The sequence below is a fragment of the Sus scrofa genome, chromosome 4 (genome assembly GCF_054392235.1).
Source record: "Sus scrofa isolate SSC_HxYL_T2T_F1_AM1 chromosome 4, Sscrofa_HxYL_maternal_Yorkshire_Landrace_v2.0, whole genome shotgun sequence".
Classification (NCBI taxonomy): Eukaryota; Metazoa; Chordata; class Mammalia; order Artiodactyla; family Suidae; genus Sus; species Sus scrofa.
The window spans coordinates 59,257,726-59,281,926 of record NC_139386.1 but is presented as its reverse complement, the minus strand read 5'-3'; the positions used below and the strand labels follow the sequence as shown (position 1 = coordinate 59,281,926).

Genomic DNA, 24,201 nt, shown 5'->3' with positions numbered 1-24,201 from the left:
ATACCTGAGCTTCATTCCATGTTTAGGTTTGTATATTCCTGATTTGCAAACTGTCTTTTTGGTGTGTGTACAATAAACTTCTACTAGTTACTACTTCAGTGATTCACTGGTTTTAATTCTGTAACTTCTGAACTTTCGACACTGGGAAAACTTTACTTTAGGACTGTGAGCATTTTATAAAGTCAAAGGAAAAACTAAGACCACAGGGTGGGTCCATGGATGAAAGAATACATAATAAGAGTACGTCTGACAAAATAGAAAAAATGCAACTTTAAAAATTGAATGGAAAGGGGCATAAAAAGAGAAAAGTAGAGAAAAATCACTCTTTATAGGCAACAAGCAAGAGCCAAAAAGTTCTGGAGCCTTTATAGATAGTAAATGGTTAAGTAAGAAAGAGAATATTAAGGGCATTATAAAGAGTTTTAATAAAGAAGCCCAGCAGAATAAAACTGAACCTTTCATAAATAGAAAAAGAGAAAAAAAGGCAGCGAGGACACATTAAGTAAACACCATAACTATTAACATACTATACAATGTAATTTCAAAATAAGATAATACAACAGAATTGAGACCAAATGAAATTGTTTTATCAATAAATGAATAAGCCTAACTTTTTGATTAAAAGAAAAAGATTTTCCACTCTATGCTGTATTCAAGAGATGCACTTAAAATTCAGTGATTCAAAAGGACTAAGGATAAGAGTAATAGTTGCCATTGCGGCTCAGGGCGTGAGGAACAAGACACAGTGTCCTTGATGATGCAGTTTCGATCCCGTGGCCTTGCTCAGGGGATTAAGAATCTGTAAGCTGTGGCGCAGGTCAAAGATGCAACTGGATCTGGTGGTGTTGTGGCTGTGGTATAGGCTGGCAGCTGCCGCTCTGATTGAACCCCTTGCCAGGAACTTCCTTATGCTGCAATTGTGGCGGTAAAAAGAAGAAAAAAAAAAAGATAAGAACAGACAAAGATTAACCAGGCAAATGGAGAAAGCAGGGATTGCAATTCCGAAGTCTAAACATCAAAGTACAATGCAGAAGGTCCTTTTTTTTTTCCCATGCATATGGACATTCCACAAAAAAGGATCATATATTGAGCACCAAAAAAAATAAAGTCCCATCAAATATATTTATTACAATGTAATAAAACTACAAATTAAAAAAGAAATTAAAAAAACAAAAATAAGCATTTCCCTGTGGAAATTTAAGAACAAAACTCTTGGGTGAAAAGGGAAATATAAGCAGAAGTTACAGATTTGGGGAAAAATAATTACAATGTAAAACTTCACATCAAAATAAATCTATAGGATACATTCAAAGCAGTAATCAGATAAAAATTTAGAGCCTAGATATCAATACAAATCAAAGCATAAAAATAAATTCTCAAAAAGAGAAAAAAGAAACAACAAAATGAACCAAAAGAATGTACAATGATGAAAGTAATAAAACAGAAAAGAGAAAAAAAGTAGATCAGATTAATAATCAAAACTTTCTTTGAAAAAAATGGACAAACCCCAAGTAACGTAATCAATATTTTTTTAAGAAGAAGAAAGCACAAATATACAAAATAAGAAAGGACAAGGGGGAAATAATTATTGATATAGAGAGGCCAGAAATAAATTATAAGAGTTTACCTTGCAAACCTCTATGCAAATAACTTGAAAACTTAGAGCAAGTGGGTAACCGCTTAGGCTGTGGAAATGTTCCAGATTAAAGGTGGTGAAAGAAACACGGCAACTAAATGTAATGCTGACCCTAGACTGAATCTTGCACTGAAGGAAGAAAAATGGTATAAAAGACATTATTAGATCAACTGACAAAACTAAGTAGGTATGGATGGCTGATTAGATTAAGAATAAATTTATGTAAATCAATGAAACTGGAACATACCCTCACACCATGCACAAAAATAAACTCAAGATGGCTTAAAGACTTAAATGTAAGACAAGACACCATCAAACTCCTAGAAGAGAACACAGGCAAAACATTCTCTGATACCAACCTTACTAACGTTTTCTCAGGTCAGTCTCTCAAAGAAACAGAAATAAAAGTGAAAATAAACCAATGGGACCTAATCAAACTGACAAGCTTTTTGCACAGCAAAGGAAACCATAAAAAAAAGCAAAAAACAAAAAGACAACTTACAGAATGGGAGAAAATAGTTTCAAATGATGCAACTGACAAGGGCTTAACAGCTAAAATATACAACCAACTTATACAACTCAACAGCAAAAAAGCCAACAACCCAATGGAAAAATGGGTAAAAGACCTGAATAGACATTTCTCCAAAGAAGATACACAGATGGTCAACAAGCACATGAAAAAATGCTCAACATCACTGATTATCAGAGAAATGCTAATTAAAACTACTATGAGGTACCACCTCACACCAGTCAGACTGACCATCATTAATAAGTCCACAAATAACAAATGCTGGATAGGGTGTGGAGAAAAGGGAACCCTCCTACACTATTGGTGGGACTGTAAATTGGTACAACCATTATGGAGAACAGTATGGAGGTACCTCAGAAAACTAAATATAGGACTACCATAAGACCCAGCAATCCCACTCTTGGGCATATATCCAAACAAATCATTCCTTGAAAAACATACATGCACCCACATGTTCATTGCAGCACTATTCACAATAGCCAAGACATGGAAACAACCTAAATCCCCATTGACAGATGATTGGACTAAGAAGATGTGGCATATATACACAATGCAATACTACTCAGCTATAAAAAAGAACAAAATAATACCATTTGCAGCAACATGGATGGAACTAGAGATTCTCATACTAAGTGAAGTAAGTCAGAAAGAGAAAGACAAATACCCCATGATAACTCTTGTATCTGGAATCTAATATATGGCACAAATGAACCTTTCCACAGAAAAGAAAATCATAGACTTGGAGAAAAGACTTCTTGCTGCCAAAGGGAGGGAGAGGGAGTGGAGGGACTGGGAATTTGGAGTTAATCAATGCAAATTATTGCCTTTGGAATGGATAAGCCATGGGATCCTGCTGTTTAGCACTGGGAACTATGCCTGGTCACTTGTGATGGAGCATGATAATGTGAGAAGAAACAATGTATACATATATGTGTGACTGGGTCACCTCGCTGTGCAGTAGAAAATTGACAAAACACTGTAAATCAGCTATAATGGAAAAAATAAAAATCACTTAAAAAAAAGAATAAATTTATGAAGTCCATAATTGTACTGTGGTTATAGATATTCTTGGGAGTTCTCCCGAGGCTTGGTGGGTTAAGGATCCAGCACTGTCATTGCTATGGCTGTGGTTACAGCTGTGATGCAAGTTTGATCCCTAGCAGGAGAGCTTCCAAAAGCCTCGGGCATGACCAAAAAAAAAAAAAAAAGGAAAGAAAAAGAAAAAGAATATCCCTATTCTTAGGAAATAAATTGAAGTATACAGAGCTAAAGAACCATGATCTAAGTAATTTACCATGAAACAATTCAGGGAAATAAAGGAGTGCATATACACACACTCACACACACACACATAGAAAGAGAGACAGAGAAAAGAAGAAATGATAAAAGGATAAAGCAAATGGAACAAAATGTCAACAATAGGTGAATCTGGGTACATTTTTGTTGTTTCTTGTAGTATTCTATTTCTGTAAATTTTGTTAAATTTGAGATTATTTTCAAATAAAAGTTCAAATAATTACATTATAAAATTAGAATTATGGTACCAATCCCATGTCCATTAATAAAAAATTTAATTTATAAAAAAATTTACTCCTTAGGAAGTTAAATTATCTATAATGTTAATATTACAGAGTGTTAAACTGCAGGGAGAAAGTGAAAAGAGCTTACCCATGGATGGGAATGCAAAGGAGCCTTTCCATATTAGAAAGAATAATTCTTACAGTCTCCGGTGTTCTGGAAGAGCCTAACTCTGTCACCAAGAGTGAGTTGGTAACATCTAAAAGAAAAAGTTTTAAATTATCACTAGAGTTTATTAATATGAATTCTGGTAAAAAAAAATTTTGAAACTTGTAACTCAGAACAAATTGGACTTTTTATCCCTCTTGCTAGTTGTATCATATTTGTTTCTTTCTATGCTTTAAATATTAAAATATTGATCAATTTACTATCTCTTTTATTTATTTTATCATCATTCATATAATCATCGAAAAGAATCTGGCTCCTTAGACCGCTCCCCTCAAAGTGCAGAATATAACCAATTTGTCTGCCTACATGATAACTTTGGTGGGAAACCAGCACATGCCTTATGTACATGTTTTTTAAGAAAAGGAATTTAAAAGTTCCTGTCGTGGCTCAGCAGAAAGGAATCTGACTAGCATACATGAGGACGCAGGCTCCATCCCTGGCCTTGTTCAGTGGGTTAAGGATCTGGCGTTGCTGTGAGCTGTGGTGTAGGCCAGCGGCTACAGCTCCAATTTGACCCCTAGCCTGGGAACGTCCATATGTCGCAGGAGCAGCCCTAGAAAGACAAAAAAGAAGAATAGACAAAAAAGAAAAATGGAATTTAGAAATTAAATAATTTATAGATAGGTTTGAAATAAAAATTAAATAGCGGCTATTTCATCTGACCTCCATTTATTAACTTTACAGATTATCCAGTACTTTACATTCTCTGCCATCGTGACCGAAGTGCAGGACACACTCAACACTCTTGGCTAAGAGGCTACTCTTAGTACACCTCACACTTCATGTCCTCCCACAGCTGGGATGTATGCCCACCAGCTTTTTGCTTTTTAGGGCTTCACCCTTGGCATATGGAAGTTCTCAGGCTAGGAGTTGAATCGGAGCTGTAGCTACCAGCCTACACCACAGCCACAGCAATGCCAGATCCAAGCTGCGTCTGCGACTCACACCACAGTTCAAGGCAACTCTGGATCCTTAACCCACTGAGCGAGGCCGGGGGTTGAACCCACATCCTCATGGATACTAGTCGGATTCGTTTCTGCTGCGCCACAACGGGAAACCCCCACCCCCCGCTTTTTTTTTTCCAGAATCTGTTTATAATTGCGTGCTCTCCTAATAATCACATAACTTGCTCAGGTAAAGTGAAAAAATAATAGAAAAAGGGAAAGAGTTACCTCTTTGAAAACTATTACATTCCTTCAATTCTAAGATGCACATTTTTGCACATGTTAATAGCTCGAAAATTAGGATGCATCTTCCAATCTCTGGGGTCTCAGAGTCCAATAAAAAGGAAATGAACTCAAAATCTGCTCTCAAAGTAAGTGTTTGAGGAGAAAAACTATAAAAGCATAGGAGGGTTCTGAACTTAGATTGTTTTCCAAGTCTCTAAGTTCTTGCCACACTTAAAAGAATCTACAAGTGCAAACTGTGGGAACTGTTGGACATGGTTTAGGGGGGAAAATTGCCTCAAAACTGCAACAAGCTGTCCCAGAGAAGGAAGACTTAAAAAGCCAATCATCAAACACTGAAAAATGAATATGCCTCAGGGTTCCCATTATGGCTCAGCAGGTTAATGACCCGACGTATTGTCTGTGAGGATGTGGGTTGGATCCTGGGCCTTGCTCAGTTGGCTAAGGATTGAGTGTTGCTGGTGACACAGGTTGCTGACACAGCTCAGATCTGGCATTGCCATGGCTGTTGTGTGGGCTAAAGCTGCAGCTCCGATTTGACCCCTGGCCCAGGAACTTTCATATGCTGCAGGTGAGGCCACAAAAAGAAAGAAAAAAAAAAATGAATAGTAAGCCTCATCTGCAATGATTTCTAACTTGAAGGGACTTTTGCCCCTCAATTTACTAATAAGTGGTCCCAAGGGCATCAGATCAGAAGCTGAGGTGCAGTGGCTGAAACAATAAACTATGAACACAGTGAGGGCAGGGGGCCATTTTTACTCATCTTAGCCAAGCCCCTGACAGGCCTAAAGTGTTGTCTACTCAACTGCATTTGTTTCTCCTGCTTCCCAAACTTTGGTCCGATGAAAGAGTACAGAGAAAACAGACACAATTTATGAATCAGTTAACAGTTGGAGAGCTCTATAGGTTAACATTCCAAAACAATAACATAGGAGTACATAATATCAATGGCACCAAAAATGAGAGACAAAACCTACCTTTTTGAGGTGAAACCTGCAGTTTTTGACCATCACAAAAGGCACCTCTTCCTTTCCGGCCAGTGTACATCTTATCTTCCATGCAACTGTATACAACTCCAAACTCCATCTGCAGAAGGTAAACAAGTTTCCTTTACCAAACCTCAGTATTTTTCTTCATCCAACTAATACTTCTCCTAAGAAAGAAACAAGAAAATCTGGAATACTAATGTTTCCAAATGGCTGGCCTATGGGATATTTAAAATGCTAACTCCCAGCTTAGTCGGAAGGTAAGCGTCATCAGATCCCTTGACGCGGGTCCCAACCATTTCTCAACTTAAGGGCACCCTCCTTGACCCCTCTCCTTCCCACCTCAGATGAAGGCAGATGTTTCTGGTTATCTAAGGTGAATCCTTCCTCCTGTGTTATATTTCTTGGGAAAAACTGCTCCATCAACCGATTCCCTCCTCTCTTGGACCATCTGGTACTTTCTCACCAAACCTTTCCCCCTCCCTCACAAAACCTTAAAGATCTTCTCTACACTGCAGGTGCGGCCCTAAAAAGACAAAAAAGGGGGGGGGGGGTCCTGTCGTGGCTCAGCAGTAATGAATACAAATAGGATGAGGGTTCGATCCTTGGCCTTGCTCAGTGGGTTAAGGATCCGGTGTTGCCATGAGCTGTGGTGTAGGTCACAGGTTCGGCTCAAATCCCGAGTTGCTGTGGCTGTTGTGTAGGCCAGCAGCTATGGCTCCAATTCAACCCCTAGCTTGGGAACATCCATATGCCAGGTGTGGCCCTAAAAAGACAAAAAAAGAAAAAGAAAATAGAGAAAAAAAAGACATTACCTTCTTTTCTCTTCATGGCCAAAAAAGTGGTCTAGAGTTTGCATCTCCTATTCTCTTACTACATTACAATCTGGCTCCTGCCCTCATCAGGCATTCTCCTGAAGCCGCCTGCAGAAACCATCAATGACTTTTACTGTCCAAAGCCTTCTCTGGAGCCTTCAGAGACTGCTGGGCCATCATCAGTTAAGCCACACTCCGTGTTCCAGACAGTATTCTCTGAGTCCTCTGCCTCACTCACTAATCTATCTTGGTGTCACATTTTTTTATGACGCTCTTTTCTGACTAACCCTTAAAAGCTGTGTCCCTTAGGGGTCAGTCTTCATTCTTCCTTTCCTTCATTTCTCTTTTAGCTCTCTCAATTCTTACAGTTTTGTTCTTTTCAATCCACAAATTCAATTACCATTCTGAGGCTTCCACCCAGGCCATCATCACAGGTAAGAAGCCATGCTTCAGACCCAGTCATGCAAAAACCTCAACCAAAGAGGTCAAACCCACTCACTATGTGATCATATCCACCTCATTCCTTCCCTATTAGTCACTTCCATCGAATTTTATCTTGAAAATACTTTCTGATTTTTGGCATTTCCTCAGCTGTTCTCACCAGCCCCATCTGAGTTCAGAGTCACCTGTCCCTCCGGTATGACCACTGCTTGCTGGGGAGAGCAATGCACTTAAAAACTTCTACTGGTTTCCTACCACCTAAAACTCAAATCTAAATGCTCTGGCAAGGACAGAGTACCACAGTGTCTCACAACAAGACAATAATGAGCTCACTCATCAGTTCTGCTCCTGCCACTTCCAGAGTTTCATTCACAGTGAACATCTCACTGCTCCCCACACACATCATGCACTTCCCCAAACTGGCCTTTCTGATTAAAATGCTTTCCTTTTTTATCTGGCAACCCCCTCATTTGTAGGACCCCATTCACAGGACCAAATTCTAAGGCCCCTTCTGCTTATTATGAAGATTTCCCCAACCAACCTTGGCAGAATTGGTTACATCTTCTTCATTTTCCCATAGTTTTTTTTTTTTTTTTTTCATAGTTCTACCACATATTACCTTTATCTGTTCACATATCTAACTTTTGCAATGAACTGGAAGTTCGACAGCCCAGGGCTGATAATACAGAGGAAATGTTCACTTATCTCCTTTTGAATGTTCTCACTGATTAACACAATCCTGTGCCTCAGATTTCATTTGCACTAACTTGTGTTTTTATTTTTGGAGATCTCTTAACTCCCTTGTTTACATGTTAACCAAATATATCACCAGCTCCTTGAAGACAGGTATGTAAGATGCTAGTAAACAGCATTCATTTTTTGATCAATCAAATAGCCAAACAGGAGTTCCTGATGTGGTGCAGTGAGTGAAGAACCTGTCTGCAGTAGCTTGGGTCACTGCAGAGGTACAGGGTTCAATTCAGGGCCTGGCTCAGTGGGTTAAATGATCCAGCACTGCCTCAGCTACAGCACAGGTCACAGCTATGGCTCAGATTCAATCCTTGGCCCAGGAACTTCCATATGAAGTGGGTAAGAACATAGAAATTTTTTTTTTTTTTTTTGTCTTTTTAGGGCCCCACTTGCAGTATATGGAGGTTCCATGCTAGGGGTTGAATCACAGCTATAGCCACTGGTCTACAACACAGCCACAGTAATGCGGGATCTGAGCTGTGTCTGTGACCTATACCACAGCTCACAGCAATGCTGGATCCTTAACTCACTGAGTGAGGCCAGGGATGGAACCTGAATCCTCATGGATGCTAGTCAAGTTTGTTAACCGCTGAGCCATGATGAGAATTCTGGTAAGGCCATAGAATTAAAAAAAAAAAAAAAAAATAGCCAAACAGCACAGAAACATAATAAGTATAGATTGTACTCTGCTAGGTTTTAGATATAAGCAAGAATCTGGGTTCCTAAACATAGTCTGCATTTTCTCTCTCTCTTTTTTTTTTTGGGCGGGGGTAATTTTTTTTTGACTTTTTAGGGCCGCACCTGAGGCATATGGAAGTTCCCAGGCAAGGGGTCAAATCAGAGCTGTAGCTGCCAGCCTATGCCATAGCTCACAGCAATGCCAAATCCTTAACCCACTGAGCAAGGCCAGGGATCGAACCCGCATCCTCATGGATAGTAGTCGGGTTTGTTACCTCTGAGCCACTCTGGGAACTTCCATACCCTGTATTTTCTAATCATGTTTGGCCTCTACTACTTACTGGTCTTTCCCTTCACTGATATCTGCTAAAGCATTCCTAGCTCAAAGCCCACCTCTTCCATTAAGCATTTTAGATCCTGTATCACCTCTTATCACATCTAACTCACAGATGTAATGGTGATTAAATACTGAATCATATCTCAGTTATTTGTGTGTATTTTTCCATTGAAAATCACAGAAAACATTTTCTTCACTGGAAAAAAATATAAGCTTAACAGTTCTCTAGCGTATTTCAAAATAATGCAGCTACATAAACTGAAGAAAGTCAAACCTAAATTTATTCTGGAGACACATTTACTCTTTCTCAAAAGATGAGAGAAAAGCATTTTACCAACCATAAATTTAAGCAACATACCTCTTTATTTACAACAAAGCCAATTGAAACAGCCACAAAAGGAAATCTTAAAAAAAAAAAAAGAAAAAGCACACAAATTTACCAAGACAGAACTTCTTTTCAAGAAACATGTTTTTTCATAACTTAACTGCTTACAATTTTTTTCATATGAGCAGTCTCCTCCTACCCCCCCACAACTGCATGTACAATATGCAATCCTGTGTGTAAATTGTGGGGGGTAGGGAGGGGAGAAGATACAGATGCATAATACACGATGCTTCTATAGGCATGAGACATCTCTGAAAGGACCCATAAGAAACTGATAACAATGGTCACCTCCCAAGATGGGTCCTGAGAAGCTGGGGTCAGAAGTGAGAAGGCCACCTGGCACTGTATGCCATTTTATATCTTCTGAATGTCCACTGCCATGGCTATAGTAACCATGTAAAATGTGTTTTTCAGAAAATGAAAACAAATAAGAGTTTTAATTTTAACCAAAATGTGATTGTACTATACACTGTATTATACTTTTTTTTTTTTTTTGCTTTTTAGGGCTGCACCTGCGGTAAATGGGGGTGCCCAGGCTAGGGGTCAAATGGGAGCTACGGCGGCTGGCCTACACCACAGCCACAGCAACACAGAATCCAAGGCACATGTGTGATCCACCCCATAGCTCATGGCAATGCAGGATCCTTAACCCACTAAGCAAGGCCAGGGATCGAACCCACAACCTCGTGGTTGCTAGTCAGATTCATTTCCGCTGCACCACAATGGGAACGCCTACATACTGTATTATAATCTTCTCTATGTTACATTATGAGCATCTTTCCATATTAACATTCCATCACATAAAGATTCCAGATCTTAGCTTTACAACTTTAACAATTCTATTATTAAAGATACACACAGCAACGTGGCAACTTCAAATATAACAACTAGGTGTAATCCCACCAAACTAGGCTGCTCCTCTGAACTCTCACAGGCAGTTCCATCAGGCTTTCTTCTATATATATTGGGTAATATATTACTTTGCATATGTATTCTAGATATACTTCTCAGCACATACTAAATTATACACTTACATTGTGCCAGGCACTATCTTAAGATCTTATACAAATGTACAACTCACTGAGTCCCATCTACAAGCAATTCTATGAGGAAGACACCATTTATGTACCCATTTTATAGACTGAAAAAACAAAACCAAGGCCTAGAAAGATTAGGTAACTTGCCCAAGGTCACAAGGTCACACATCCTAAAACCCATGCTCTTTTCAAACACTTTTTCTCCTAGATTGAACCCATTCTACATAGACAACAGTCCAGAAATGAGTTTCTTAACTGATCTCATAGCATCAATACTGCTTGCATACATTTTTATATGGTTTCAACAGTGAGAAAAAGAATGGTTACAGGGCGCAGGGCTGCACAAGACAAGTCTAGGACATCAATATTTCATCACTTCTTCCATAGATGATGAAAACTCTGCATAATACATTTTACTCTACAAATGACAGAATTCTCTATGAGGACACAGGTTCAATCCCTGGCCTTGCTCCAATGGGTTAAGGATCTGGCGTTACCATGACCTGTAGCGTAGGTCACAGATTTGGCTCAGATCTGGCCCTGCTGTGGCTGGGGCATAGGAACCTCCATATGCCACTGGTGTGGGCCTAAAAAGACAAATAAATAAATAAATAAAGTATATATGTTTGCAAAAAGCGTATCTAACAGTCCTTCAGTTAATACATAAACAGTAATTACAACATGAAAAATTAAAAAACCTACCCATGTACAAAGTTAGTCGTTCCATCAATAGGGTCTATGATCCACGTTGGGTTGTCAGTTAAGACACTTTTTTCCCCAGCTGCCACAGATTCCTCACCAATGAAACTAAAAGCAAAAACAACAAACTCAGAATCTTTACAGTGCTTTCAATAATTTCTGAACCTTAAGCCACACAGAACCTACCATAAAACATAATAAAAGGCTATACACTACATTTTTCTATTTTTTTTCTTCAGATTGGTGAAAATAAGAAAGCTATATTTGCCCCAGAGCAAAATTATGAAAAATAACAAAATTCAAAAAGCTCAAATGCAACAGCAGGATAAAGCCACACACACTGAAAAGGGTATGTGTGGCAGATGAGAATTTACTAAGGAAATGTGGTGGTTTTAAAAATAAGACCACAGCAATATTACAAAGCCACAGTAATCAAGACAGTGTGGTACTGGTACCAAAACAGACAGATAGACCAATGGAATGGAATAGAGAACCCAGAAATAAACCCAGACACCTATGGTCAATTAATCTTCGACAAAGGAGACAAGATAGATAAAATGAGAAAAAGACAGTCTTTTCAGCACGTGGTGCTGGGAAAACTGGACAGCTGTGTGTAAATCAATGAAACTGAAATACACCCTCACACCATGCACAAAAATAAACTCAAAATGGCTTAAAGACTTAAATGTAAGTTTAAGACACGATCAAACTCCTAGAAGAGAACACAGGCAAAACATTCTCTGACATTAAACTTACAAATGCTTTCTCAGGTCAGCTCCCCAAAGAAACAAATAAAAACAAACAAACAAAAAAACCCAATGAGACCAAATCAAACTGACAAGCTTTTTTTTTTTTTTTTGCACAGCAAAGGAAACCATTAAAAAAAAAAAAAAAGACAGAGTTCCCGTTGTGGCGCAGTAGTTAACGAATCCGACTAGGAACCATGAGGTTGTGGGTTCGGTCCCTGCCCTTGCTCAGTGGGTTAAGGATCCGGCGTTGCCGTGAGCTGTGGTATAGGTTGCAGACGCGGCTCGGATCCCGCGTTGCTGTGGCTCTGGCATAGGCCAGTGGCTATGGCTCTGATTTGACCCCTAGCCTGGGAACCTCCATATGCCGTGGGAGCAGCCCAAAGAAATAGCAAAAAGACAAAAAAAAAAAAAAAAAAAAAGACAACTTAGGGAATGGGAGAAAACAATTCAAATTATGCAACTGACAAGGGCTTAACAGCTAAAATATACAACCAACTTATACAACTCAACAGCAAAAACAGCCAACAACCCAATGGAAAAAATGGGCAAAAGATCTGAATAGACATCACTCCAAAGAAGATATACAGATGGCCAAAAAGCACATGAAAAAATGCTTAACATCACTATTAGAGAAATGCTAATCAAAACTACTATGAGGTACCACCTCACACCAGTCAGAATGGCCATCGTTAATAAGTTCACAAGTAACAAATGCTGGAGAGGGTGTGGAGGAAAGGGAACCCTCCTGCACTGTTGGTGGGAATGTAAGCTGGTATACCACTATGGAAAACAGTATGAAGGTACCTTAGAAAACTAAATACAGAACTACCATAATACCCAGAAATCCCACTCTTGGGCATATATCTGGACAAAACTTTCCTTGAAAAAGACACATGCACCCACATGTTCATTGCAGCACTATTCACAACAGCCAAGACATGGAAACAAGCTATATGTTCATCAACAGATGAATGGATTAAGATGAATGGATTTATATACACACACACACACACACACACACACACACACACAATGCAATACTACTCAGCTATAAAAAAGAACAAAATAATACCATTTGCAGCAACATGGATGGAACCAGAGACTCTCATACTAAGTGAAGTAAGTCAGAAAGAGAAAGACAAATACCCCATGATATCACTTATATCTGGAATCTAATATATGGCACAAATGAACCTCTCCACAGAAAAGAAAATCATGGACTTGGAGAACAGACTTGTGGTTGCCAAGGGGGAGAGGGAGGGAGTGGGATGAACTGGGAATTTGGGGTTAATAGATGCAAACTATTGCCTTTGGAATGGATTAGCAATGAGATCCTGCTGTATAGCACTGGGAACTATGCCTGGTCACTTGTGATGGAGCATGATACTGTGAGAAAAATAATGTAAATATGTATGTGTGACTGGGTCACTTTGCTGTACAGAAGAAAACTGACAGAACAGTGTAAATCAGCTATAATGGAAAAAATAAAAATCATTTAAAAAAACAAAAATAAAACTAAGCCCATAGGAGTTCCCATAGTGGTTCTGCCGTTAATGAATCTGACTAGTATCCATGAGGATGCTGGTTCCATCCCTAACCTTGCTCATAGGGTTGGGGAATCCGGCTTTGCCATGAGCTGTGGTGTAGGTGGCAGACCCAGCTAGGATCCAGTGTTGTTGTGGCTGTGGTGTAGGTCAGCAACTATAGCTCGAATTTGACCCCTAGCCTGGGCACCTCCATATGCTGCAGGGGTGGCCATAAAAAGCAAAAAAAAAGTGTTGGAGCTGTAATCCTCAGCCACAATACAGATTCACAGTGTGTATGCCTTCATGCACATGGGACCACTGTATCTCTTATTGAACTTAGGGCTGACGGAACCAACACAAAACTATGCTGACGTTCATGTTGTTTGCTGTTGTTTGAGTAATAGACCGCCTAAAAAATAAAGAAATAGTCAAAAAAATTAAAAATAAGCCCACAAATTCACTCATGCGCCTCTCTTCAAGAGGAAGAGACTAATACCCAATGCCTTGAGTATAAATTTGAACTTAGTGACTTGTTTCTAACCAATAAAACAAAGTAGAAACGACAATGTGCAACTTTGAAGACAAGTTCACAAAATGGTGCCACGGTTTCCATCTTATTCAGTCTATTTCTCCCTCCCTTCCCTTCCCTCTGTCACTCAGGGGGAGGCCAGCCGTGACACTGTGAGCGGCTCGGTGGAGAGGCCCAGGTGGTGAGCAACTGAGGGCAGCTGCCATTAGACAAGCCACGAGGAACAGAAGTCACCAAAAATCACAGAAGTGAACAGATTCTTCAGCCCAAATTGAGCCTTGAAGTGAAGGACATTTTGCCTATAAATTTATGAGGCTCTGGCCAGAACCATGTAGCCTGGATACTCTCATACTCCTGATGCTGGAAAACACTAGGATAATGAATGTGTGTTGTCTAGAGCTGCTAAGTTTTTAGGGTAATTTGCTATGCAGCAATAGATAATCTATAGAACATTAAATAAGTCATTGAGAAGGCAAATCACTCACCAAACTAAATGTGTCTACATGCCTAAAACATGCTACACAGTAAATCTCAGGTGAATTTTATAAATGGTATCTGAGTTCACTATATTCTTCTTTCTTTCTTCCTTTTTCACTTATGTCCTTTATTTAATACTGAACCGTCCTAATAGTCATTATTATTGTATCTCTTCTTCTCTTAGCTACAAATATTTTCAATGAAAAGTATATAGCACTTTAAACATTCTTTTCTCCTCAGTGGCTAAAATACTAGGAATGGCCAATGGCATGATCAAGAAGTAGAGAATAACAATGTTAAAACTTTAAAATGATAACAAAGTTCCTACTATATTTCCATGCTCATAGGAGAGCCCTGATTTTAGTATTTTGTCTCAGACTCTTTAAAGCTACTACAGCTTCAGCACCTAAAAAGTTTGCAGTATAGAGAAAAAAAAAAAAAAACAACTGAATGTCTTAATCTTGTCTGTGACAGATATTTTCCAATTTAACTTCCCAGCATCAAAACATTACTCCTAATATAAAGAAATCCAAATATCCCCTATTCACTGCTACTGGAAGCTTGAGCATAGGAAAACAACCTGAGTTCAGCAAGCAGATGTTCCTCTCCAGGATTTGTAAAGTTAAGCTAGCAGGGTAAAGACATCCAACGAGGGTAGAGTTGGGAGTGAGATTACCAGCAGCATCTGAAGCAATGGCTCCTAACCTTAACCCTACCTCCAATCCCAATCCCAAACCCAACCCTAACCCCAACCCCAACCCTAACCCCAACCCCAACCCTAATCCCAACCCCAACCCTAACCCTAACCCTGACCACAACCTTAACCCCAACCCTAACCCTAACCCTAACCCCAACTCCAACCCTAACCAGCTCTGCCTTCTTCCCTGGTTCCTGCCTGAGCCCTGCTCTCAGGGCTCCTGAGCTGCCCAACACCCTCCAAATAAATTCCTGTTCATCTTAAATTAAGTAGTCAATTTCTAAGTCTGAATTTTTTTGTCCAGTATATTGACTCCAACCTAAATTTCATTTCTAACTTGTAAAGCTGAAATAATACCTGTGAGACGGATACTTTTCCTTTATGGAAGAAATAAGCATTTTTTCAACTTTCTCGTCGGTAGCAGTTACCAAATCCGCTGGAGAACTTTTAATCATAATATTCATTTCATTTTTTAGAGCTTCACGAACAATCTAAAAAGATTGTTTAGTAAGCAAATAGGAAAAGCGTTTAAGTCATTTTAAATCAAACTAAAAGATGAAATATAGAAATGGCTTGAAACATTCAATCTGTCTTAAATAACAGTCTTAAATATTTTTTACCACAATGGATAGAAAATAAATCCTTAGTGCTTATGATCTTCTAGGTATAAAATCATAGAATCTTATATCCTAGTTTAGATTCACAACTGTCATCACAAAAGATTTAATAACATAAAATTGAAGTATTCACTCAAAGTTAAATAAAATAAAAACAAATACAGATTAATTAAAACATATGTTTTGTTTAACAAGGCAACCACACACTGTCCACATCCATCATATCGTAGCTGACAAGACTTCACTTCATACCTCTCCAGCTTGTCTCGCCAGGGTAACTGCATAATCCATGCATTCCTGCCAAGGATCGGCCATCTTCTAAAGAGGTTTAACACGTATCAGGACAAAGCGGTTACAAATCTCTGAAAGTCTTAATTACAGAACAGTTAGTTCACAAAAAACATCTCAACTTGCAAAATATTTTCTTGCAGGATTCCCCCTCTTCCTGATTCTAGAGTTCAGTTTTTTTCAATATTCATTCATAGGTCCATTAAGAAACATTTTTTACCAAAATCACTTCTATAGTAGAAACATTTTCACAACAAAAAATCCTCTAGAAAAGTGTCTCCCAAAGAGCCCATACCATATCACATTTTAAAAAACAGCCCTGGGAGTTTCCATTGTGGCTTAGCGGTAATGAACCTGGCTAGTATCCATAAGGATGCATGCAGGTTTGATCCCTGGCCTTGCTCAGTGGTTGGTTAAAGGATCTGGCGTTGCCATGAGCTGTGGTGTATGTTGCAGATGCAGCTTGGATCCTGCATAGCTGAGGCTGTGGCAGAGGCTGGCAGCTGCAGCTCTGATTTGACCCCTAGCCTGGGAACTTCCATTTGCTGTACCTTCAGCCCTACAAAGCAAACAAAACAAAACAAAAAACCCAACAACACCAGCTTGGGAAATGGAGAAGAAAGGACACAAGAAATATCTTATAAGACAGAAACACATTTGGGTTAAGAATAAAGTGAAAATTAGGGAAAGAACACAGGGAACATAGTCAGCCCTCAGTATCTGCAGTTTTGGCATCCAGGGAGTCAACTGACCATGGATGGAAATTAAAGCAGCTTTGAAAGGAAAAAGCAGAAGCCACATGTTCTAACTGAATATTGGGTAGTTCGGTGCTTAATACATGTGAATTTATTTTTATTTTTTTGTATTTCGTTTTTTCTTTAGGGCCGTACCTGTGGCACATGTAAGTTTCCTGGCTAGGGATGGAATCAGAGCTGCAACTGCCGGCCTACGCCACAGCAATGCCGGATCCAAACCACATCTTTACCTATGCTGCAGCTTGCAATAACCTTAAGGATCCTTTAAGGGAGGGAGGGAGGCCAGGGATCAAACCTGCATCTTCACAGACACTATGTTGGGTTCTTAACCACTGAGCCACGATAGGAACTCCTGAATTTATTTTTAATGAGGTTGTAAATATAGAGAATTTAAAGATCAGTGATTGAAAATAATCTGCCCAAATTTTATACACAGATGACACAGTCAGAATTCAAACTCAATTATGAATGTAAAGTCCACTGCTCTTTCTATCATAACATTCCAAGCAAAGAAAATTTCAGGACTGAAAAAAAACAATAAAGCAAAAAGGAATTTCCCCATGTTTCAGAGAAGAAAAAAACCAACACATTTTTGTCTTCTGAACTGTCCAGCTTTCCACTGACTTCTGAAGAGAAGACGAAAATAACTCACCACTGGCTCGACCACACTCTAAAACCTGTACCTAGGACACTGAAGCTTTTTAAGCTGTCAGACTCAGAAATATGTGGCATCATTTATAAAGCATCTTTATAGCTGAAAAGAACTGACACAGAGTTTCACCTGGAACACTGATGGGAAACCCCAATCATGGTGCTCACAGTATAGGAATGGGGGAGGGGTGGAAGGGAGGGAAAGGCAAAGAACAGAGGCTTGAGCTGTTTCTGCTAGTTGCTTCTTCTTCCTGATATAAGCATTTAAATAACTTAAAGAGGAAGCCACTTTTTGAGTTACAGAAGTAATTGCTTAGAGTACTTCAAGAATTGTTTCCAATTTCTCCCATCCCTCTCTTCTAGGCTTAAGCAGAACTCGATGGTCTCATCATGAATCTGTTCTCTAGCCAGAAACTCTGCTTAAGCCACTCATAGGTCCCCCTTCTAACAGCACTGATAATAATGCCTATCAATTCTTCCAACTCACTTCAAAGGCTACCTTTTCTTCTTTCTAGGGAGTCTCCACCCAGAAGTCATACTTCGTTTAATCATTCGAGAGAGATGTGCTAAATACCTATTATATGCTATGCACTACTTCAGGGTGAAGAAAAGCAGGCCCCGTTCACACTCTTTAGTGGAGATACAGAAACTAATACAAAAAAAAAAAAAAAAAATCACAGACTACATGAAGCATCACAAACGTAAAGGCTAACTAAGCAGGAGAAGGACAATGAGAAGTAACAAAAGAATTCAGACCTGGTCTTAGGTACCAGATGTGGTTTCCCTAAGGACATGACTCAACCAAGATTTGAAGGACAAGTGAATAGGTATTAACTAACTCAACTGCAGGACTCCTGGTACGTGAAGAGTAACCAAAAGCCCTAAGTATGACAGCTCAAAGATCAAGGGAAACAGGGAGGGGCTGGGCTGGGGAGATAGTAGGAATCATCCCATGAAGGCTTTAGCGGGAGGATTCTGATTTGACAGCCATGAGAAATCCCTACATCATGGCTACTGAACAGAATGGATTGGAGGGTGGAGGGAAGAGTGGGAAGTGGGGATATTTGCTTTCGGAGGTAAAGTTGAGGGCACTTAGTGACAGATCAGATATGGAGTATGAGGGAGAGGAAGAGTTTATGACTCCCAGATTTCCCACTTTGGCACCTGAATGGATAGCGGTGACACTTGCTGAAACAGGGAGCAACAACAACAACAAGAAGTTTCAAATTTGGGATCTGGGTAGGAGGTGGGGAGATGAAAACTTCATTAGAAGAGGAGCCTTTTCGAAATCAAAAGGAAATGTAAATCAAGCAGGTGAATGAATGAATCCTGACCTCAGAGGAGAGGTATGGCCAGCAGATACAAATATGTAAATCATCTGAGTAGGCAACAAACTGCGTCCGGAGTCTGAATGACATTCCTTAGGAGGGAATATGCTCTGAGAAGTTCTGAGAACACCCAAGCCTTCCAAGACCCCCTAAACCTGTGTACATGACTTACTTAAGGCACTCAGGAATGTCTTCCTTACATTTTGATTGTTTTGCGTGCACGCTTTGCCTTCCCAACAAGTTCTGAGTATATACCTCAGTGGAAGGCAGTAAATTTTGTTCACCTTCACTTTCAAAAGGACAAACCCCTAAAACATTTCCAACTCTTTCTGTGCTGGTCACCACCTTCCCTGCTGTGGGAGCCATGTCACCTTCCTGCCAACCGTCCCCAGCAGAACGACTGCGGACAGCACGGGATCAGGGGCTCACACTGGGACTCAGCGCCCGGTAGAAATATGCCAGGTCTCTCTGAGCCTCTTCGGAATCGGTAAATTGAAAACGAGGGAAGTATTCCACATAAGCTGCCGCAAAGGTTCTGTGAGATCGCGTGGGCGAAACCGCTGCACAACACCGGGACCATTCCTGGCGTTACTCGGAGGCAGCTTCAGGACAAAACCGCAGAGGTGAAGGAAACCCAAAGCGGCCTCGGTCCCTGGATGCCGCCCCCAGCACCGCCGACCGCGCCCATCCATTCCGACCGGTCGCCTGCGCCAGCAGCGCCCGCAGCGTCCACCGAGCCCTCCCGAGGGCCGGTGCGGGTCGCAAGAAAGTAGGTCTCACCTCGGGTTGGAGGGCGTGAGGATCGCTAGGGAACCAGCCGGCTCCGAGGCTGGGCTCTTCCGGATGGAAATGAGTGACAGGAGGGAGAAGGTACAGCCCTGACAGGAAGTCCCGCCCTTCAGCCCCGCCCTTGGTGAGTGGCTTGTTCTGGCCCCGCCCCTGCCGCGGAGCACACACCCTCCCATCCCTTGCCCCAATCTGGCGGGTGATTTGCGCTGCCCTGCCTAGTCCTTTGAGATTTGCCTTCTCTTTCATCTGTGGTTCTTACTTCCTTTCTCCTGCTTGTACATTCGTCTATATTTTTTAAAATTATTTTCCTCTATTTTGCCATCCCTTCTTTCATTACTTGCAGTTTTTCTATTTCCCTTTCTCCCTTCTTTTATTCCATACTATTTTTTTGACAAAAGAACTGGAGATATGACTCCAGTTTTGCAACTTTTATTTGCTAAACCTGTGCTAGGTAAACCTACCTATATTCACATATTATAGGGGTTCATAATGTAGCCCCCTCCCAAATGTTCCACTTTTGCATTAGAATTACTTTGAGTTAAAGGTAACTGAAAGGAGTTCCCATTGTGGCTCAGCTGGTTAAGAACCCGACATAGTGTCCTTGAGGATGTGGGTTCATTCCTTGGCCTGGCTCAGTGGGTTAAGGATCTGGCTTGTCCACAACCTGCAACTTAGGTCACAGATAAGGCTTGGATCCTGTGTTGCTGTGGCTGTGGTGCAAGCTGGCAGCTGCAGCTCGGATTCAACCCCTAGCCCAGAAACTTCCATATGCCTTGGGTGCTGCCATAAAAAGAAAAAAAGGAAAAAAAAGGGGGGGGTAACTAAGAACAGGTAACTGCAAGAGAAACTACCACTCCTCCCTTAATTATTTAGAAGAATTTAAATTGGGCTTTTTCTCAGAATAGTTATTACTAGAGATAAATTTTATCTAAAGGGCCCCATCTATATGGTAGGGCAAATATCTAATTACAAAACATCTGCTTTTCTTCTTATTGTCCATTGAGTGACCCTCCTGTCCTTGGAAGCGCGGGGCCCCAATCCCATTCCTTAGCTGAGGATGGCACAGAGTCTTCAGTTTACTTTTCTGTCTCTGATTCTCTCATGTGTATGGGATTCTCCCAGGTAAAATTATTATTATTATTATTATTATTATTTGTCTTTTTACCTTTTCTAGGGCCGCTTTCATGGCATATGGAGATTCCCAGGCTAGGGGTCCAATCAGAGCTGTAGCCACCGGCCTACACCAGAGCCACAGCAACTTGGGATATGAGCCGCATCTGCAAACCTACACCACAGCTCACAGCAACGCCAGATCCTTAACCCACTGAACAAGGCCAGGGATCAAACCCTCAACCTCATGGTTCCTAGTCGGATTCGTTAACCACTGCGCCACAATGGGAGCTCCAAAATAATTAAATTTGATTTTCTGCTATTAATCTGTCTCATTTCAACTTAATTCTTTTATCAGCCAGAAAAACCTAGAAGGTTTCTTTCCTAAAAGTTTTCTTCCTCCCCAACAATATACACTATAGTAACCTATGATAGGTAGGTAGATAGGTAAATACATAGATAGATAGATAGATAGACAGACAGACAGACAGACAGACAGACAGAGAGACAGACAATTTGTTGGCCAGAACCAATTGCCCCTATTCTTATTTGTTTGGTTATCATTTATTGAGTACTTACCATGTTTCAGGCAGTTGTATTTCCATATGCATTATTTTACTTAAATGTTGCAGCAGTTCCATTAGAAGGTATGATCAGCTCCATCATATGGACAAGGAAACTAGGGCTCAGAGAAATTATTTGTCCTCAATTCACACAGCAAGAGCAAAGAGTAAAACACTGATTCCAAACTCCACACTCATGGAATACATGGCACGATGAGGTTGTATCCCATGAGGCACAAGGACTAGTCTTTGGCCCTTAAAATGTTTCCTCTTCTTGAAACGACAGGCCGGGCATCATTGTATATATAGTCTTAGTATTACAATGCAAAAGGCAGCACTCAGGTATAAGATGTCCCAGCCACAACAGGACCAGAGAAGCAGGTTATTATTAGGCTCCTTGCATTTGCAGTGATCGCTTCTCTCAGTTTGATCAGAAGACAGAATGTCATCACCAGTGTGTTGCAAATGAAAGAGTTCTCAAAGATGAATGACATGAAGTGTGGGACCAATTCTTAAACCTCACAGGAGCCAGAATTTTGTCTCCATTCTTCTAAAGAATGATGCCCTAAGTATCTGATGTGGACACCTTGATTTGTCTAGCAAATGATGCTTTAGTTTTCTTGATTAAAAAAAAAATTCAGAAATCAAAATTTTGGTTCTTCATCGTCAGTCATTTTAAAATAAAAATCTTGCCAACTACAACATGGTGACAAATGTGGATTTTTAACCACATAAAATTTTCCAGGCACTTGCTGAAATGTCATTGGAGTCTTCTTTAAGCCTCCTTTACATAAACATGGTCCCACTGCTTTGGAAAGCTGCTAAAATCAGCATAAGTAAAGTGAAGATAGAATATCTCATTCCTTCAAATTAAAACCATTTCAAACTGCCCAACTCTAATGAGCAAGAAAGTACAATATTTTTCTAGGGGCCTCAGCAGCTACTTTACAATTGTCTTCAAGTAACTCAGTTTTTTTTCCGTCCAAGGAGGTTGTTCTACTTTCCATTGCTTGACTAAAGTGAAATGAAGAATCTTCTAGTACATAGAGAGTCCTAGTGCTCAGATCTGGTTTTGGCAGTTTGCAAACTGGTTCCACACAATCCTAAAGTTTTTGTCCAGTGCTGTGTGCCTTGCTCTGAGCTTCCCAACGGGGCAATTTTTAAAGCTACGATGACATGTAACCATTGTTCCCAACCCCAAAGATCGTCTGCTGTGCCAAGGTGGTTGGGGGTTACGGAGGGGTCAGGTTCCATACTCAGCCACACACTGTATCAGGACAAATTCTCTTTACTGTGGCATCCAGGCCACCATTCCAGACTTCTCTAATAGCAAGCTTCCTCCTGGGAAACTTTGATATCCTTTCCTACCAGCTGACTTCATGGGTGAGAGATGTTCTAATTATGCTAAACCTGAGGATGGAAGAGAGGCAAGATCCAATGCCCCTGAAACCTCCCAGATACCTGACTGTCCTGGAGGCGATTCTGGGAAGAATGGCCTTTGTCAAAGCCACAGAGTACTCTGGTCATCACCTGCAGAAGTGATAGATGTTCAATTGCCTCATGTTTGCAAAATAAAGAGTGACCTCCAAGGTGAGTTTTTTTCCAGGAATCCTGGGTATTTTGTTACTCTTTAGTCTCTGGAGCTGCTTTTAAATGGCAACTCTTTTCACTTAAAAAAAAAAAAATCTGATTGCACATACCAAGACTTTGCTAGATCCTAATTGTTTAATGGACTTTGATCGGAGTTCCCATCATGGCTCAGCAGAAACGAATCTGACTAGCATCCAAGATTACTCAGGCTCAATCCCTGGCCTTGCTCAGTGGGCTAAGGGTCTGGCATTGCCGTGAGCTGTGGTGTAGGTTGCAGTTGAGGCTCAGATCAGGCGTTGCTGCGGCTGTGGCGTAGACCAGCAGTTGTAGCTCTGAGTAGACCCCTAGCCTCCATATGCTGTGGGTGAGGCCCTAAAAAGCAAAAAAAAAAAAAGACTTTGATTACAAATGACAAAAACTTGGAGTTCCCGTTTGTGGCTCAGTGGTAACAAACCTGACTAGTATCCATGAGGCTTGATCCCTGACCTTGCTCGGTGGGTTAAAGTTCCTGGCATTGCCATGAGCTGCACTGCATATCACAGATGTAACTCAGGTCTGGTGTTGCTTTGGCTGTGGTATAGGCTGGCAGCTACAGCTCCAATTCAACTCCTAGCCTGGGAACTTCCATATGCCACAGACGTGGCCCTAAAAAGACAATATATATATATTATAAACACAAAGTGCATATCCTCATGGGTGAAATCTTCAGGATACCTAACAAGATTTCATGTTTTGATGTAATATAGGTTGAAACTGCAGAGCTTTTTATCTTTGGAACAATATATCACAGAATCATCTCTCTTAAGGTTTGGAAAGAAACTTTAAAAACTGACATATCTCTCTACCTCTGGCTCTTTTATCTAACCAATCATGGCTGTGTAAAATATGTGAAAGGAAAGTCAACATGCAGCTTGTATTGCTAAGAGAACTCTAAAACTGAGCTGGGAGGCCACTGAGGACTCATGTGTGTCTCAGCCCAGATGGATTCTGAACATTTGACCATTTATTGTCTTCACACACGCATCCAGAACATCTACCCAATGTTCCAAACACTCAACATATTCATCAGTCTCTTACCCTAAAATAACTCATGATAGTCTGTCTCTTAAAGACAAATATTTCCATTAGGGTCAATCAGTTCTTGAATAAACTTGTGTGTATAAGCCCCTGGCTGGCTCTTTTTCTCCCCTGGGACATTCTTTTGGTTTAATCCTCCTGAATTGCAAATTAAGAAATTGAGGTCAGGAGTACCTGTTGTGGCTCAGAGTTACAAATCCTACTGGTATCCAAACCCTATTAGGATCCC

The 24,201-nt window shown here is 40.4% G+C and overlaps 1 protein-coding gene across 4 annotated transcripts in view; it reads right to left on the bottom strand.

Annotated features, from left to right (window-relative positions):
• Positions 1–19,684, bottom strand: part of IMPA1 (inositol monophosphatase 1) — a 28,078-nt gene extending 8,394 nt beyond the window's left edge. The window contains exons 1-7 of one of the 4 annotated variants that reach the window (XM_085020907.1): positions 17,060–19,684; positions 16,074–16,612; positions 15,562–15,695; positions 11,230–11,334; positions 9,464–9,509; positions 6,076–6,184; positions 3,834–3,942 (exon numbers count right to left, since the gene is read on the bottom strand). In XM_085020907.1, the coding sequence (XP_084877033.1) occupies positions 3,834–3,942; positions 6,076–6,184; positions 9,464–9,509; positions 11,230–11,334; positions 15,562–15,695; positions 16,074–16,136 (566 nt within the window). In that variant the 5' untranslated portion in view covers positions 16,137–16,612; positions 17,060–19,684. 4 annotated transcript variants of the gene reach the window in all.
• Positions 19,685–24,201: the final 4,517 nt, after the last annotated feature.